The 17,411-nt window shown below is 41.7% G+C and overlaps 1 protein-coding gene across 1 annotated transcript in view; it reads right to left on the bottom strand.

The window, feature by feature from the left end:
* Positions 1-13,222: 13,222 nt before the first annotated feature.
* The window catches only part of ror1 (receptor tyrosine kinase-like orphan receptor 1), a gene marked incomplete at both ends in the record, with an annotated part of 127,671 nt that continues 123,482 nt past the window's right edge, over positions 13,223-17,411 (bottom strand). The window contains 4 exons of the mRNA XM_083970879.1: positions 13,223-13,922; positions 14,621-14,985; positions 15,214-15,441; positions 16,101-16,280. Coding sequence (XP_083827005.1) covers positions 13,223-13,922; positions 14,621-14,985; positions 15,214-15,441; positions 16,101-16,280 — 1,473 coding nt within the window. The remainder of the gene's footprint in view (positions 13,923-14,620; positions 14,986-15,213; positions 15,442-16,100; positions 16,281-17,411) is intronic.

A 17,411-nucleotide genomic window follows, 5' to 3' on the forward strand; every position in this document is an offset into this window, starting at 1 on the left:
GATTCACTGGACTATTTACCTCATTCTTTAATGTCCTATGCACTGCAATAGGATTAGTGAAATATGTGTTCATTCAACTATGAAGTCACACGATCACTCATGAGCCAACTACTAAATAAAAATTCAATTTTCAGGTAAAATTCAAGGGTTGTGATGGCCTGTAACATGCCACCCACATGTTTGAGCTGTGGTCAGTTAGTCCTAACATTTCTCAGACTCTAACTCTCCCTCTCGCCTTTAAAAACATAATTAAAAAGAACATTATTATACAGACCATCTAGATTCCAAATGTCACACCAAAAACAAAATAGAGAGCAAGGCAGCTGGTGTAAAAAGAGGCATTTTAGGGGACATGTACTGTGTATAAGATAAATTAACCTGACAATGTAAGTAGGCCCATATTCTACATATGAAATATAATCAGATGATATTATCTATTACTAAAGATCAAGCCACATTTCAAGAAATGTATCACATCATCATAGTGTTTCCACGTTGTGGCAGCTTTTACCTATAAGAAAGTCGTTTCCCCGTTGTTTATCTGTGAAAGGAAGAAGCTGGTGCTTGAAAATCAATTCAAAAGTCAATAAAAGAACAGCAACAGACACAAAAAGGTGGTCTGTGCCATCACTGAGAAGGAAGAGACAGAGTAGGAGATGGATCTGATTACAAATGGTATTTAGATCCACCGGCTATGGAGCGATAGCATGTCTCATAATTACAGAGAACAAGTCCCGAACATCAATACAGGAAAAACATGAAGAGGCGACCTCAGCACTGCCAGATTAAACCAAAGCAATCATTTCACAGAGACAAGCTAAAGCATTAGCTGATATCCCTATTGGGTTTTAATTAGCGGCAGTGGTGCCCATCACTACACACATCAATATGATCTCTGTCGGACAGGGAGAGCATGCAGCAGTGTCCATGAAACACAGACGGACGGAGATAAAGAAGAAAAAAAGATAGGGAGTAAGTGTGCACCCACAACTGCTGCCATCAATTTTTATGAATACATTTTCTACATGTGTCTGAGCAGGGTGGGTGGGGCTCTCAAGCAGGCACCATACAGTTACCATGGCAACGTGAGACTTTGAAGTTTTTTTTTTTGCCCCCCCCCCCCTTTTTTTTTTTTACAGCTGGATATAACAACCAGATCTGCTCTGTTCTCCCCCAGTATACTCCCCCATCTCCCTCCATCGCTCCCCTCCACCCTCTCTCACTCCCTTTGCTACATCAAAAAATTTCTCTTTGAAGACTTAAGCCGATTCCAAGTCAAACCCAATGCTATTTCTGGCTCTATTCAACACTGGGGCTGTGGCTTTGTTGCAGTGCTGTGTTTGACATCTGTGTGTGTGTGCGTGTGTGTGTGTGTGTGTGAGAGAGAAAATGACTCAGTTAGCTTGTGTATGAAGGATGTGTGTGGAAAAGCAGAAGAGATAGGTATATGTACACGTGTGTTTGCAGCGTAACAAACATAAACAAACAGTGTGATTACAAAGCTGCCTGCTGGTCGGGACCGATAATGAGAAATGTTGTTTCATGTGTTAAAGTGTGAGCAAGTGTGCATGTGTGTGTGTATGTGTGTGTATGTATGAGTGTGCACCACGTGCAAGTACAGACACAGACCTGAAAGAAAAAAAAATCAAAACCAGAAGGAGGGGAGAGAGGAAGAGATGAAAAGAGAAGGACGGCAGGAGCAGAGGAAGAGGCGAGGAGATGAAAGGAGAAGAGGGGGAGGAGAGAAAGAGGAGAGAGACAGTCAGAGGAAGACAGAAGGAGGTAAAGAAAAGAGGAGAGGAGCACTGCAACATGGCCTGCTGTCATCCTGTTTCCAATTTTGTGTCTCACACAGGTAAAAGAAATATGAAATATTAATTAGAACATCAACACACGGCTCACACCTAACTCTACCCACAGATCTGTGATTTTTTTTTTTTTTTAAAGCTTCATGTAGCTCCCAGGAATTTAAATTCAGTCCAGATTTAGTCAGAAAGCAGGCTGTATTAAAGGGAATACATGCATTTTCCAAAAATACTCAGGTATCCTGAAGTTGAAACCGTTAAATTAATTACTGTATATGAGCTTTTCCACAAGCCACACAAGAGAATGAACTAAAGACCTCAGGTACATGGAAATTAGCCTCTTTTTAATGTACACGCACAACAACACGGACTAGATATCTACAGAAAGTGTTACTATGCTCATATAATATCTATGACGCAAAGAAGAAACTGGCCTCCAGTCACTTAGCTTTGCTGAGCATAAAGACAGGAAATGGGGAAACGATGAGTCCAATTCTGTCCAAGGGTGAAACAAATCTGGGTAACATATGAACCCCAAGAAAAACATTTGGTTAGCACTTGGCAGGGTGGAGCTAGAGGGGTGCAAGTGTATTGATTTATACCTTTAAAACAACAAACAAATTCACTTATTTTGTTGACTAATACTTTATGAGCTGAAGAAATCAATATGGAGACAAACCAGTTTGCTTCACACAAATGGAGACGAGGGAACGTTTAACAATAAGTTCATTTACATGATGTTGTGTGTCCAATTAATTGTATAAGTCCAACTGAATCCAGGCTTTTATCTTGTTAGTCCTATACTGAAATCACACTAAATTGAACTTAGAAGTCATGACATAATTTTATTAATTCATAAGCTTTAGCGGTGGTACAGTACAAGGTAGAGCCAGGCTGTTTGCCCCCATTTCCAGTCTTCACACTAAAATAATCTAAGCTAAAAGACAACCCACCTCTGCTACTGGCTCACGTGTAGTGTAGAGACATGAAAAGTATCAATCTTCCTATTAAATCTGAGAGCAAATAAATTAAAAATGTGTTTCTCTTTGCCTCCTTTAACGCTGCAGAGACATCCATTATCACCAGGAACCAGGACAGTGATCAAAACCACACATCTGATCCCAGCGATTCTGCACAGAGCCGAGGAAATAACAACACATTCACTGCTTTTAATCCAAACGAGGACTTTTCCACAAAGCCAGTTTTGTTGAGGCTGCAGTTCTGTGCTGGTCACAATGTAAGGAGGGGAGGGGGGGTGGGATGAAAGCAGGAGCATTTCTCAGAGTTGTATGAATGTCTCAGTGCCAGCCATACAAAGCACAATCTCCCTCAAACCATTTCTTCCATTAATTTGCTAAAATGGTTTGACTTTTGTAGCCGCAGAATTCCACCCTAAACCAGAATTCCCATGCGATATTTGGGGCTAATGTTGAAGTCCTGGTGTAGTTTCATCATGACCAAACACAAGTTTTTTGTTTATCTGGACTCAAATATTTCTAAAATAAATTCATATCATGTTCCCGACCGGATTAAAATGGCCCGAGATCATTAGGCGGTGTTCAGGTTTAGGGTGGACTTTCCCTTTTTGGCACAACTTCATTCCTCCGCCACAACAGATGTCTTTATACTATAAAGTCTCCTGCAGAGCTTGGGCTGTCCTCCGTACAATTAGTCCTTCTTTAAGTATCACCGTTGTATAGTCCACATGCTGCCTGTAGCCACATGAGAGAAGGTGAAAGGAGAGAGTTATGTGACGTCTAATTTGCAGATATTTCCCTTTTATACTGTTTCTATTTTGAATATTTGACATTGCATAAAATACTCTGGTTCGTGAAACTTAAGGTATGTGATTAATTGGCTCATTCATCCATTTGATCGTGACCCAGCATCTCCATGATCCAAAGTGCACGGATCCAGGGGCCCCGACTGACCTCCTCCCGCCGCCTCGGGCCTGTTGGGGCCCCAGCGCGGAGAGAGAGATCTTAGAATTTAAGAGCTGAGTGGAACCAGACTCTGGGTTTTGTTGGAAAGGAGTTGAAGTGGAGAGAGGGGAGTGAATAAAGAGTGGCAGGCCTTGCCCTTGGAGCCCCACCAGTAACACACACAGATGGAAAGCATTAGACCTCCATTCCAGCACAAAGATGGATGGATTATTAGATAGAGAGTCTGAGTGGAGAGGGAGGAGAGAGGGGAAAAGAAGGAGAGAGGGGAAGGACTGTGGGGTAAAAAGACAGAGAGAGGTGGAGAAAAGAAGAAGGGGAGTGAGGAGGAGGGGAAGGAGTATACGTCGTGAAACTAAAACTACACAGAGAATAAACTGCATGCACTCAAGAATATTTAAGAGAGACACTGCGAAAGAGGAGGACTGAGTATTAGACTGAATCAAAGACCAACATTTCCGTTTTATGCCTTCAGAAGCCAAACAAAAGTAATAGCCGGGAAAACTAATAGGAGCAAGATAAAGGTCCAAAAAACTGTCTTATTTCCTGACCCTAGTCTATAAAAAGCTATAAAATAGTGAAAATGACACTTTATAATTTCCGACAGGCCTGCGTGGTGTCTCCAAATGTCTTCTTCTGTCTCACCAATGATCCAAAAAGCTAAAAAGCTGCACCTAAAAGCTAAAAAAAAAGTGCAATGTCCAATCAATTTGTGTTTTAGGAAATAATAATCTAATTATCCAAACAGTTGGAGATCAATTTCCCGATTCACCTCATTACACTACTAATTGTTTTAAATGTGCAGAAAGCTCCTCTTGGTATCAGGTGATAGTGTGTTTGTTTTAATAATCTTGAGGGGACACACATGCACACATCTCTCTTTGTGTACATGCACCATTTATAGGTGCAGTGGGTGCTGCTGTAGGCTATTTATGTCCTCAATCCCTGAACTATTTATACACAACTTCCTTCTACATAAATACTCACTCTCACTTTTACCATCAAATGCACCAAGTCACAAGATATCCATCTCTTATCCTCTACCAGAGGTTTGTGCACTGAATCTGAAGGGCAGCACTTAACACACACACACCCAATTTAACAATCAAAGTGGTCTCTCTCTACTCATTTAAATCTCATTAAACGGTGCTACAGTGTTTTTTAGGCTTTGGGATGCAAAGACCAGTCTACTCTTCATACAGTTGACTAAACAAGTTGCACTTAGTCAAAACATTTAAAGTTTAAGGTCAAATTAGTGCCGTTACAGGCCAAGTGGGGATGATTATTATAATGGTACTGGAATAATTTAATGCATAAACACCTGCATGAAGTGAGTTTGTTTAGTCGATTTGACTGAGAGCGAGGTTTTCTGTGTTCAGGAGATGTTAAGAGAAATAATAAAGCTGGTACCTGAGTTATTCACTCCATGAGGTGATCATGTTCAATATGTAATCCTGAGCTTCACACCGTCACCACACTCCTCTGAGGCTGATGTGGAGACTGTTACAACACACTAAGAGGGGTCATGTGATCTCAGACCTGTGAGGCATGGATCGAGAGAAAGAATGCAGATCCATCTTTCCCTCTATTGTTCTCTCTCCACTCGTCTGTCTGACTCTGCAGCCGTATGAGTATCTGTCTGACAATGAAGGGGGCTGTTAATGTTTAAAACAGCTGAATGCTTTCGACCAGAACAATGAGTTTCAGCTGTCAAAGACACAGGCCCCGCTTCAGCACTTCGACAGATAATGTTACTGACAGGAAGTTTAGGGATTTGATATTGTATGTGTATACAGTATGACACTTTGTGACTGCTTTCACACTTGAATTGGAGTTTACTCAGTTAGTGGTCTTTGATTTCAGTGCCTGAGCAACAGGCCACTACATCCACCTTTAATGTTTATACAGTGTATGTATGACAGCTACTGGGATTACCAACATCTTGGTGATAACATCTACTTCATAGCCAGTGTATAAATACACCAGGTCTGTACTATGAAAACAAACTTCAAAGAATTCAACAGTCACATTCATATAAAAAACACACTTAAATGTATATAAAATAGCCTACATTGTATGAGTCAGGGAGATGGCTATACAGGTCACATGACCCATCTTATCTCTGTCAAAGCCCCCGGGGGAAATTAAACCCGGCTCTGATAGTTCACTTGACAGCATTCAAAGGCCTCACTTCACTTCCCCTCTCCAAGGTCAGTATGCAGCAACATGGACAGCAGAGGTCAAGCGCCTGTCAGCCCCTCAACAAAAACAGCTCATGTTCCCCAACAATCAGGGGCTTGTTGGAGGCTTCCAGCGCCATCATGACAGAGCAGAGATGGCAGTGAAACTGTATCCCTTCCCTCTTCTTCTCCTTTACTGACTCACCAGCCACAATTGGAAAGGCCACACCAAGCGAGACAGAGTCCCTGACTTGTTTGAATGTCGGCTATAATCCACAAAGGCAGCAAGTGATGCAATACACTTTAACAGTTTCAAGGTATCCCAGAGATCCACAGCTAGTGGGAACAATGTGCCAAGAAAAGTCCAAATGAGTCAACATCAGACAGAGAAGATGAAGAGTAGAGGGCAGGAAACTTGGATGTGAACAATTAAGGTTCAAAATGGGTTTTTTTTTAAATCGGCTTTGCAATTGTTTTACGTTTTGTAAACAAATCCAACACATTTGTTTGGCACATACAATCAGAAAAGCTGAATGTAAACACAAACTTGTTTACATGAAATCTCTGGGACCTTTAGTACAAAACCCTTATTTATTTTAACTATGATTTACTTTAAATCTCTAAACAAAGCCTGTAAAAGATTTGCTATAGTCTGATTTTAAAAAACAACTCTCTGATGAGCTACTCATAAACAAGATGGGTTTAAAATTAAAAGACACCAGACAGACTGGTGCAGCATGGACCAGTAAAACCTACCTAGCCTACTACCTCTCTGAAGTCTGTATCAGTATAAAACTACATCTGGACATTAAGTAAAAGACAATTATCACCTGACAGGAGGTCTAGACCAAATCCTGTAGTATCATGCCTCTGTCGTCTCCCTGGTGACATCCGGGATTCAAACAGGTGAGACTGATCATCACACCTGAAGCAGGTAATCACAAATCAGAACAAAGGCCAAATAATAAGAGATTGAGATAAAAACAAACAAATAAAAGAACGAAAAAACAAACAAACAGGATACACACACACATAGGCCTACACATCAATCCCGCGCTAACCTGTGTCCTGTCACCTGAATCCTGAATCTGACGTCGCCATCTTGAACGTAGCCTACCCGACGCCACGAAACTTCCGGTATGGGGAAAGAGGAGGGGCTTGTTGTGTTTAGCCGTGACGTTGGCGAGCATACGTCACTCAAAGCGGCCACGCCCTCATTTTGACAGAGGCATAAGCTTTGATAAAATTTAAAGGGACAACGAGGAGTTTTGGAAAAGCGAAGCGTTTTCACACTACATTTATGAGCCTCCGCGCGCACCGTAAAATTCTTTTGACCGGCGCAAGACGGACTCATGTTTTCATTCATCAAGAATTAAAGTCAGAGGTTCAAAGAGGTTCACATACCGTCATAGTTCCGACCATAAACGGCGATTCGGCGGCGTTATTCTCATGACTCGTTGCGAAACCGAAAGTAAAAAACGCTGGTCGGCTCGACCAGCATCTCCGCCACCACTAATAATAACAAAATAACGATAGAGACAGAACGATATATTTATCGAAAATGGGCCCATTAACAAGTGTTGGTAGCGGAGATTCATCCACATTAACGTGAGACTTTTTTATAACCGAATAGAAACTCCTCGTTGTCCCTTTAAACAACTGGGTTAAATAAAAATCTGTGAGGGGGGGGGGGATTATTTTAAGAAACCAAAGGTGTTTTGTAGCAACATGTTTACCTCTGCTGAGAAGTTTGGATAAACCTGAAGTCAAGTGGCCATTACAAGAACTGCAATGAAGTTCAAATCCAGGAGTCTTCTTTCTTTCTTTCTTTCTTTCTTTCTTTCTTTCTTTCTTTCTTTCTTTCTTTCTTTCTTTCTTCAGCTCACCTGCTCAAACAATAACATCCTCCCTGACTCACTGCTGTGTCCACGAACACCTCACGATAAAGCACATTTCACCTTGATGATCCCTTCACTGAACACTGTAGGCCGACTTCTATAAACCACTGATAATCCCTCTCCTCTGTCAGTCACTCACTGCACTCAACCTGCCTTCCTCTCCTTCCACCATTTATTCATCCAACCATTTCTCTCGCTTGAAGCCAAACACACGTCCATTCTCTTCTTCAGCCTCTCCTTTACTTTCAAAGGCCATTACAGGACATTACACTGTGATCTCAAAAGGCTAAATGAGGCTCCTTCAGCAGAGAGCGCCCTCAGGCCTTGTCTGTTACTCGTGGAGAGGGAGTGGTCGTCCTCAGTTACACGGTCTGGTCGCAGGAAGTTCTGGCTTTGAACCAGAGGGATTTTAGCACTGGGAAAGGGACACACCCATTCCCACTACACCTATCAATCAGACTGAGAGGGTGATGTTTATGTCGGTGTGTAACAATGGTCAAGACTTACTCCTTTAACTCAGCTCCAGTAGAACTCTGACCTTCTTTAGTATCTCAGTTTTATCCCAGTTGATGCTCCATAGTGTTGAAATATTACTGTTACTTGTTACTTTTGGATTTTACATAAAACACAAAGTCTACACTGCATTAATATACACACACTTCAAAGAGATTCTCTTAAATCATAACTAATAGAGGCCTGAAGATGTGAACTCTTGGAATATTTCATGAAACAGCGAGGTCGGGTTTGGAGAAAAATAAATGAAAAATCAAACTCCTCTTTGTCCACTACAGATGTTAAATGTTCCAGACTCAATTTCGCTGATAACACTCCTATATTTTGACTTTATGGTTTCTTAATCAAAAACTTTTATATGCCAATGTATGAAATGACATGTGAAAGAAAGATGTCTCACAGTAATGAACCTGCAGATAATTATCACTTGCAGCAGCTGCTTTTGTTTCAGGCCTCAGAAAGCAGCAGAGAAAAAATAACGTGCAGCATCTGCTGATCTCTAAACAAGATGAAGTTTAAATTGTTGCACTGGTTTTATTGTATGTAATGTATTATTGTCTTTTTCTGATTCCAGGAAACAGAAAACAATGATGAAACAGAGGTGCTTAACACTAATGAGTCACTTTGCAACATTTTAGGAAGTTCTACTTGTACATCTTTTTCAGATTTCTTTTTTCAGTGTGTAATTTATCATGTGCAGCTCGGCTGCACTTCTGCTCCTTCACTTAATCACAAGCACTAAGCGATTCCTGCCATCTCTGCCTAGCAACAAGTTTAATTTTTTTTGCCTCCATCTTTTATTCTGTACATTATCTGACATTCATATTCTTTCCCAGCATTCACTGGTGATGTGTAAGTCCACATTCTTGAACATGATGGATCATGGAGCCACTGTCAGCACCATGAACCACACAGAAAAGTTGAAATACATACCAATGAGGTTGAATCAGACAAAGGGAGCTTCTTAAATTTATAGACTAGTAAAAGGAACGATCTGTGACGAAGATGATAATTAGTTGCATCCCTGTGTAGATAGGCTGGAACAGCTGTCGTGTTTCCTTTTTTTCCTCCTCCACTCTCTGGCTGCACTTGCAAGCATAACAAATAGCTTTCGTTCTTGCCTTGGAAGAAATTATATCCAATCGTTTCAGAGAGCTGTGTCTCTGATGAAGATGTCATGGGACTTTACTCCTCTGCTGCTGATGCTTGTTCATTATACAAACTGTTCCAGAGCAGCAGCAGAAAATGATTTCAGGAGTCAGCTCTGTGTGCTACTAAAAGCTTTTTCTGCTCTTTTCTTCGATTCATCTTTGTCTACAAACACAGATTTAGGGTTAAGAGGAAGGTGAGAGTGACACTCATATTTTTCCTCACCCACAAAAAAAGCCGAAAAACATATTTAGTCAAATGTTTCAAGTGGGTATACGCTTGCAGGTGGTTTTGACTATATTTATCCAGGTTTTGAGAGATCTGTCTTCGAGATATCTGCTTCCCCCACAACCACAATTCAGGTAGAATAACAGGGTTTTGGACTGAAAAAACAAAAACAAAAAAACACCAGACACTTCTTTTGGGTAGGCCTTTAGAAACTATTCAAATGAAATAATAACAGGATAATCTAAAAGCAAATTACTTTAAATACTTTAAATTACATAAAATTGAAAAGTATGTTTAGTGTGATGTGTACAGTAGTTTGGACTGCACTTTATTATGAATAAATGTCTCTCTCTCCCTCATAAATACACACACACACGTACATGCATGCACACAGACACACACACACACACACACACACACACACACACACACACACACACACACACACACACACACACACACTCTAACAGCTCATTCAGAATGAGACTTTATGCAGGAAATGAGAGTAAAGACACAGGCGTGAGCACAGAGGAACTCTATACTGGAGTCATTTTTCCATCTTTGGCCAAATTCTAACTGGACTGATATTATTTCCAGCTGCTTGGAAGCCAACACACACACACACACACACACACACACACACTAATGGGATGGCTGAACGGCACCACCGCCTGGCCGACGACAGTCAATGACATTAAGAGGCAACAAACTCTCGCAATATCACAGTAGAGGTGATTTGGCGGCGCCCAGTGGATTCACACTGTCATCACAACTCCATAAAAACAAACAAGCAAAAACAATGATTATTCATCGACTGCAACGTTAACCAACCAATCATTTAATAAATGATTTTGCAATACAAAACATCTGTGCAAAAATGTTCAGACAAAATACAAAGACAAGGCCTCTCTTGGTCAAAAGGATATGAATGTAAACCTTTTGTGATGGGTACACTGTTATTGAAATATAAATTTATTTGTATGTTGTTTTTTTTTCTTTTTTTTTTGAAAAAACTTGATCTAGAATAAAACAAAATAAAAAGGTACAATAATGATTAGTTTTTTGCCAAATACAAAAATACCTAGACTTGATTAAGATTCACAGTCTTGTGTACAAGTGGTTTTTGCACCGTTATAGCAGTACACACACATCCTTTACATGCCGGAGGTCATGTGTACACACTCAGATGCCTAGGTAGCTCAAATTGCTTCAGCGGAAAAAAAGAGAGAGATACAGTACGGAGACAAAAGATAGAAATGAAACTTGATGGTAAAAATTAACTAAAATGATTGAATTCAAATTCGGCCGGGATTTGACATGAGGAGTAGATGGAAACAAAAGCCTCTCCCGTCATATTGCTAATGGCAGCTGCTCACATTTGGTTTGGATGAAAGGATCTCGGGGTAAAATAGACCTCATCTCATTAATGAAAATCTGATTTATTTAGATTTTCTGCAATTTTATCTGTGACTTTAAGACTAGATGAACTAAACCTCTACATTCAACAAACTGAAAACTTGGCAACAATGCACTGGTTTTTTTTTTTGTCTTCTTTTTTACTGCACTTTAAGCTTGACACACTCACAGCTGTTTCGGTAACATGATAATCTGTAGTGCAACACACACAGTTAGGATGTTTTAAATGACCAAAAACCAATGATTGTCTACTACACAGGAACCGCGGGGATAATCAGAACTCTCCTGTTTTCTCTTCTGCTGCTTCTATCACGTTTCTTTATAATAAAAGCTTCATATTTAGCATCATCATGAAACATTAATAAGACAGATGCAGCATCGCTAATGTTATTCCAGGACTTAGAGTTAATTATTTAAAAAAATTAACATGCTTCTTTACATCACAAGAGGATTAGCAGACTAAATGCATCCAAACCAAATGCTGCTGGACACCGGACATGTTAACAGATAAATGCAGCTGTTAGTTCTCAAACAGAAAGAGCTAATTAATTTGATTATCCTTTTTTTTTTTTTTAAACCTTGCTCTTGTTGGTATCACCTGAAAGACATTCAGCTGGTTCTGAATGTTATAAAAAAAAAACTGATACTGATGCAGATAAAAGCAAGATACATAAATCTCTCTGCACACTGCACTAAAATCTGTCCACAGTTAATATATATAATTAGTTTTTGCACAATGAAGATGCTGTAAAACAGGGATTAAAAGGACAGAGATATGAAGACGAGCCTGGTCAATAAAACCTGTCATTTCCTTCAAAATTTAAACACTGATGAGAGAAAGAAAAAGACTTCAATATCACATCCAATCTATTATAAAATTGTTCTTTTGTAAAGGGCAGTAAAAATGACCCCAGGACTCACATGGTGGATGATGCCCTGAGAGCCGTCCAGTTCTGCTGTTAGGTGTGAGGAGGATATGAGAGCTGTGTGATATTATTGATAGATCTGTCATTTGTTCTCTGCAGACAGCTTTGAAGAGTTCGATTCACAGGCAAGAAGAAGATAAAATGATGAAAGGAGCACCGAGAAAACTGAGAGGCACTAATGATCTATATGCTCAAATAGGGTAGATGGGAAATTCAGAAAATGAAAGGCTGATGTGGAGTTTAAAATTCAATCACAACAATAGAAAAACAAACAGAAAAACCAAAACAAAACTCCTTCCTTGTTTCTCAGCCTGGACAGCCTGCAGTATACTGAGGTTTGAAAAAGGCAAAGAGGCTAAGAGGCCCGCATCCATGTCGCAAAAGTCTCAGACAGTCATTGTTGAGGTTGCACAGAAACATTCAGGTGTCATTTCTGAAAGGTTTTTGTGTGAAGACGAGTATTTTAGTTCCAGCTGCATTCTACGGAGAGCTCTATGGTAAGGATCTAAAGTTAACTTCAGGGTCCAGCGTCAGGGGCAGCGAACGTCGCCTGTACGCCTGCTGTACTGGTGCCGGTCGTCTGCTTCGTTCAGGCTGCTGTCGCTTGATAAATGCAGCTTCTGTCTTTTACTGTACAAGCAAATGTGTCTTAATGTCCAGAGTCAAACAGGTCACACCACCGCTGCAAAGGCACCTAAAGGTCATGATATGAAGGTCAGTGTCTGCATGAAACAGTCATTTTAGCTGTTGATGCAGTAACTTTTTGTCAGACTGTCGTACACAGTAAGGACACAGGATGGACTTACTACTTTTTCCACTTTAAAGTGTTTTTCCATAATAAAATGTTCTTTTTCGAATATATATCTTTGTATTTCATTCATTCAGGACGTATGTACCGTATTTACACAGAGGTTAAAATAAAAACATTTTCAAACCATGGTAGTAAGTACACTTGCTTTTTAGACAATAAGGCATTAAAAAGTCAAACAGCTGTGTATATACTTGTAGCTGCGACAGTGTTTCTTGCACACCCAGATGTGCTGCCTGTTTCCGTTCGCTCTCTGTACGGCCGGAGGAGAATTATTAGAGCAGGTCCCGGGGTGAGAAGCGAATCGTCTCATATTTGGGTCCCAAGAGGAAAAGAGTGTGAGTATCCGTCTCGTCTATCTACAGGTCTGCGGTGATGACCGAGTCGTTGTACATCAGTACGTCAGAATCACCAGCGAGCAGCGCTGCTGTTTGCGACGCGTGGTCCAGCTGCCCCTTCTGGGAAATGTGTCCGTACATCTGAACCGACCCCCCGCCGCTCCCCGGCATGATGCAGTGGGACAGCAGCGGCGCGTTGGCGTCGTGGTTGGAGCCCGTGGTGGACGGCACGCCGCTGACGTGCCCCGTGCTGGTGGAGCCGCTGGCGCTGCTGGGCGAGCGGCTTTTGGGAGGGGGCAGGTGGTGCTGGATCACCCTGGTGGGCGGAGCTGGGGCGGGGTAGTGGGCAGGGAAAGCTGCGTATCCTGGCGGGATGGGGTATCCGTTGACGGGGATGAAGCGCTGGTGGGTTTGGGGCACGGCCATGGGCGTCCAGGCTGGGATCGCGGCCATCTGGCCCGGCGCGGGGATGGCCTGGGCCGGGTAGAGGTACCCCGCGGCGGCGGCGGCTGCAGCGTAACGGGGGTTGCTCAGGTTGCTGACGGGGCTGGCGCTGAGCGAGGTGGTCTGGGTGGTGGCGTTGCCCCCGCCCCCAGACGGCGTGCTTGAACTGGCGTGTGATGACAGCCCCTCCCAGGCTCTCAGGCGGGCGTGGACGTCCTTGAACCTTGCTCGGCGTCCCGGTCCCTCCTGCCAGCACTCAGTCATCAACCCATAGAACCTGAGGGGTTAAAGATTTTGTTGTTATCATGTTGGACTAAATGTTTAGATTTAGTTTCATTTAATAAACACATTTTTAATAAAAAAAACTTGAAATCTCATTTTTGGATTATTCTCGTTCTACATTTTCAGTTGGATCACATATCAATAAATTATGAATTATAAAAACTGTACATACTGTTTATACTGAGGCTCTAGTGACATCTAGTGGTTAAGATGTATGTCATAACTGTGTGATTATATGCCAACCCTCTGTCTCACTTCATGTTTCCTGCTTTTCTCTCAACTTAACTCAAGGCCAAGAAAACCTCCTCAAAAAACCTTGAAATAAATACTAAGACACGTCTATAGGCAATGGCGTAAAGAGGTTCTGCTCATTTTGTTAACTCGGGTTGTTGTCACTGAAAACCCAAGCACAGCCATATATAGAGAGATCTAGCTAGCTATGACACTGGTGATGAATCCAGGAGGCGTTCAGGTGCACTCAATGAAAGAACTATAGTATGAAGAATACATGATAAATTATGGTCCTATAGACTTGTGAAATAAGACAAAGACACAGATGAAGTTCACTGGCTTTGAAACACAAAGTACTGATACATAAGTGTGAGTAAACCATGTATTGTACGCACTCTTTTACCTTCTCATAATTTACCGTTTACAGTTTGATTTGACCTGTAATATTTTCCACAAACACACCTTGGTGGGCAGTCCTCCGGGCAGGGCAGCAGCTGCCTCTTTCTCACCATCTCCATCACTTCCTGGTTGGAGAAGCCGTAATAGGGCTGCAGGCCGTAACTGAAGATCTCCCACAGCACGACTCCGTACGACCAGATGTCCGAGTCTATGGTGAACTTGCCATATGCGATGGCCTCGGGGGACATCCAGCGGATGGGCAGCAGGGTTTTGGGCTGGAAGCAGTAGTAGTCTGAGGAGTAGATCTCTCTGGAGAGACCCAGGTCTGAAATCTTAACATGAAGCTGCTCGCCCACTAAGATGTTGCGGGCGGCGAGGTCTTTGTGGACGTAGAAGTGACTGGCCAGATACTCCATCCCTGCGGCCACCTAGATTAGATCAGTTAGAAAAAACAATAGTTAATGAAAACTCACAATTAAAAGTTCTCATTGAATGATCAAATAGGACGAGAAAAGAAAAGATTATGATAAAGATTTATCCTGCTTTCCCTTTCGGCCATGTGTATTGTATTATTTGAACTAAGATGAAGTGTGATGATGATGATTTAATTGACATGCCCGAAATAAACAAACAAATAAATAAATAAATCTGTTCACCTGTATGGCCATGTGCAGGAAGTCTCCGTGATCCAGGCTGGATTTGACCGTGCCGTCCTCATCGCTGCTGCAGCCCACGTCAGAGTGTGGCGAGCGCATGATGAGGAACTCGTGGAGGTCGCCTTGAGGGAGAAACTCAAACAGCATACAGACGGGCTGCTCCTGGGTCACCACACCCAGCAGGCACACCACGTTTGGGTGTTGTAGCTCTGTCAGCACTGCAGCCTCCTGCGATGGGAAACCAGATAAGTTAATGGTGACTTTTGGAGAAGAAACGAAAGAGGCCCAAACACAGATTAGAAAGGGTCAAGACTTTAAAGTGATACTGGCTCCACTTGCTGCCAGATTTTTAAAAACTACCGTGGTTTGTTTCATACTGAGAAAGTTGGGATTTTTGGGTGCAGTGTCGCTTTAAATGCCGACAGTTTGGGTCTGTCTCGCCAGTGGAAAGTGAGGATTATGTTTTACACAAGTCATCTGTTTCAGTTCTCCTTAACATCTAAATTTATCTGGACAACCTGCCCGTAGTAACAGTATATATTTGGAACTATTTCAAGCAAATTCATCTGCTGTTCAGTGAGTTTTCGCCATACGCAGTCTCTCATCGCCCACCACATTCACCTTCTGTGGAAATATAACAAGTCATGCTTCAAGTCTTGTGGGAAGAACGATCTTTCCACTGGGAAAGCCGTCCCTTATGGTTTCAAACAGCAGTGTTTTAGTATCATGTTTCATTTTACAAGTCCACACACAACCGCCAGCCCTTTAAAATGACTTAGTGCTGCTGCATAGGTTATATAGACTGTTTTTTAAGATGGATATGTAAGAATTTTGGTATATTAAGTACAGTAAACCTAAGGCTTTGGTGGCAGCGATCCATTCTGTACCTGCTGGAAGTCGCCCCAGTGCTGCGCACTGGACAGATCCTTCAGGGTCTTGATGGCCACAAGTTGTGCCTGATCCATGCCAGGTAGATACAGGTGACCCTTGTAGATCTTCCCCAAAGTGCACTCTCCGAGCTCCTCCATGAAACGTACAGCTGATAGGGGAAGCTCTTTGGCCTTGCTCTGCAGACAGAAAACGAAAAGAGAGGCAGGAGGAATGAGATCAGTGGGTAGAGGAGGTGTGACAGAAAAATTAGATCATTATTTACTTTGTTAGGGCAGCTCTCCCTCCTCACCATTATCCTCGTATGGAAAAGTGAAATGTTGACACGACGTTTACACTGCTGCCTCTAATTCGATGCAGGCAAACTGCCTGATAAAACACCAAATATGTGTCTGAGCTTGCGTGCTCATTTCAGTGCACGTAAAAAAAAGTATAGCCTGGAGAGTTGATAATTGTCATAATCAGACTCAATCCATTACATCAGCTCATAATGACTCCCTTTAAGCCTTTGGAAAGCAATGTGGGAAAACCATGCAATCTGGCAGCTTAAAAATGTTATTTATCTGACAGGTTAGCTGCGTTCAGGAAGGCTAAGCATTTAATTCTCTTTCCAGTAAAACTGTAGAATTGGCTGCAGAAATAACAGAAAATAGCTTTTAGCTTTCTTTCCAAGGGGGTGGCATTGTCTTCATAGTCTTTGGTGCCCACACTGAGAAGGACTCAGACTGGAGGTTTATTTGTACAGTTAAATCCTACAAGGCTGAGCTGAACTGTAGAGTTTAACACTACAAGAAAGCTTCATAACTGAGCTGGGCTTAATCAAATCTTAACACAAATGGTGAGAGAGAGGAACAAAGTAAGAGATGGATTCATAGAAACATACATACAGGGTACATACATAGAAACCTTGTAATCACAGATGACCTATGTGTCTGATCTTAATGGGTAAATCTGATGTGTTTTTCTTTACGTCATTTTTGTCCAAAAACACAAAACTGAGTTCATTCATTAAAATTAGTTCCGCAATTTATTTTGAGTCAATCAGCAGCTGTAAACACTACTTCCTCTGTTTGCACATAGGAACAAGTCAGGAGGTTGGAAAGTATCGATGGGCGGTCACACTGTCGGTTTTGGTGTTTTCATGAGATTTGTTGACAACTTAGACCAGTGGCAATTTTCGGGCTGCGTTATTATAATTTTTGCAGAGCCACTTCTAACAACCACAGGGCCACAGATCCAAAACTAGAGCTTAAGATATTTAAAAAAAACACACACAAATTGTTTAAAGAACTGCACAGGGACGTAATCAG

This window comes from Trachurus trachurus, assembly GCF_905171665.1.
Source record: "Trachurus trachurus genome assembly, chromosome: 4".
Lineage (NCBI taxonomy): Eukaryota > Metazoa > Chordata > Actinopteri > Carangiformes > Carangidae > Trachurus > Trachurus trachurus.